General features: G+C 42.9%; 1 protein-coding gene across 1 annotated transcript in view; it reads left to right on the top strand.

The window, feature by feature from the left end:
- Positions 1-2,061, top strand: part of ZNF286A (zinc finger protein 286A) — a 21,269-nt gene that overhangs the window by 1,688 nt on the left and 17,520 nt on the right. The window contains exon 3 of the mRNA XM_077746898.1: positions 85-173. Within this exon, the coding sequence (XP_077603024.1) occupies positions 85-173 (89 nt within the window). The remainder of the gene's footprint in view (positions 1-84; positions 174-2,061) is intronic.

Here is a 2,061-nt window from a genome sequence, read left to right as displayed (position 1 = left end):
GGGGGGGGGGGGGGGAGGATTTTAGACTTGCAAATCTGAGCCTCAAGATGGATGTAGGCCCCATCGTTACTTTCTTGCCCTTAGCCCTGTCTACCCAGGATTCTCCCCTTTCCGAAGAGCAGAGCACAGAAGAGGGGGAAGTGGCAGCTTTGCGCCTCACAGCTAGATCCCAGGTAAGTGGAAGTCCCTACTGATTATTGAAAATGCCACTTCATTTCTCAGTACAGATGTACTCCTTTGTTTTTAGTGTGGACTTTCGTTGTCTCCTAGAACTCGTATAGAGAGCTAGGTTCCAGTTCTAAGAGACTGCTTGGGTATCTAATGCACTCAGTAGAAAATGTTTTCTATTTACCCATAGTACATTCCCTGTGTAGTATTTATTGTCATTCAACAGGCATAGAAGGAACGTTGCCCTTCTTTGACCATTTATGCTCATTTCTGTGCTTGGTAACTTAGGAAGCTTATTTTATTTTTAAATGTTTATTTATATTTGAGAGAGAGGAAGGAGGGAGGGGCAGAGAGAGAGGGAGACAAAATCTGAAGCAGGCTCCAGGCTCCGAGCTGTCAGCACAAAGCCCCCACTCGGGCCACAAACCGGGAGATCATGACCTGAGTCGGAGTCGGTTGCTCATTGGTCGGAGCCACCCAGGCACCCCTGTAAGGCTTAATTTAATGAGTTAGAATCCAGCCCTCCAAACTGGTGAATGCTGAAGTGTTTTAGAGGTGAAGTGTTATGTCTACAGCTTACTTTCCAATCCGCCCCCCTTCCCAAGGGAAAATATTAAGAATTGTTGAATTTGAGTGGTGGTTGGACGATGTGGGCAAACAGTGTATTGTTAGTCTCTTAACTTTTTGAGCCAGCCAGGCACCCCTTCTCGGCATCCTTATATACTCGCTTGTCTCCATTGGTTTCTCCAAAGCCTGTATTAGTCAAGAATATTTAAGTTGCAGCTCATGAAGACTCAAATTGGCTTCAGCAGAAAGAGTTCTTGACTACCGTAAGTGGAACATCCAAGTGTGGTAGAAATAGAATCCAAACCGTATTATTAGAACCTACTCTATCCATTTCACTGACCTTTTTTCTTCCTCTTATAGCTGTCAAGCAGGCTTTTTTTTACCTAATGCTGGCTCCTAACATAGGTAAGCTTACGTCTTCCCACATTGAAGACCAGAGAAAAAAAGGAATTTTCTCTCCCACTCCTTCCAGCCCAAGTCCTGGAATTAACTCTTTAATGGGCATTAAGCACATTCTGGCATCCTTATTGGGCAGATATGGTGGTAATTTTCTAATTGGTCAGACCTAGGGAATAGAGTATAAACACACGTCCCACCCATGAGTCAGGTATGGAGTTAGTACCATCTGAACTATATTGAAAGTAGGCAAGCCTAGGGGCCAGAGGAAAATCAGGGTATAGGTACCAGAGGAAGGGTGAATGCTTTATATATTTCAACACTTTGATAATGGATTCAGGACTGTTACAGCTTCCGGTGGATTAAACCTTTTATGGAAATTTTTAAAAAGCTGTCTCTTGCAATGCATGAGATCTTGTTTAATGCTAACTTTGTGGCTATCTTTCTTACTAGAATTTTCCTGGGCTATTTTTTATCTTTAACATATTAGATTATTAAAAATACTAAAGTTGGGGCGCCTGGGTGGCTTAGTTGGTTAAGCGTCTGACTTTCGCTTAGGTCATGATCTCACGGTTCGTGGGTTCGAGCCCCCGCATCGGGCTCTGTGCTCTCAGCTAGCTCAGAGTCTGGAGCCTGTTTCAGATTCTGTGTCTCCCTCTCTCTCTGACCCTTCCCTGCTCACGCTGTCTCTCTCTCCTAGAAATAAATAAAACACTGGAAAAAAAAATTTTTTTAAATAAATAAAAATACTAAAGTTCTAATTCTTGCTCACTGTAACCAGGTGAACAGCACAGACATATATAAAGATAAAGATAATATTACCTCCCCAGATTCAGTCCCCCCACCTCTCCCTACTGAGGATAACAGTGTGTTGTATATTTCCTTTCACTTCCATCTCATCCCAACTTTGGGATTTTTTTTTTGAGTGTC

This window comes from Crocuta crocuta, unplaced genomic scaffold (assembly GCF_008692635.1).
Source record: "Crocuta crocuta isolate KB4526 unplaced genomic scaffold, BGI_CrCroc_1.0 scaffold139, whole genome shotgun sequence".
Taxonomy (NCBI): Eukaryota; Metazoa; Chordata; class Mammalia; order Carnivora; family Hyaenidae; genus Crocuta; species Crocuta crocuta.
This window is presented reverse-complemented; position numbering and strand designations above follow the sequence as displayed.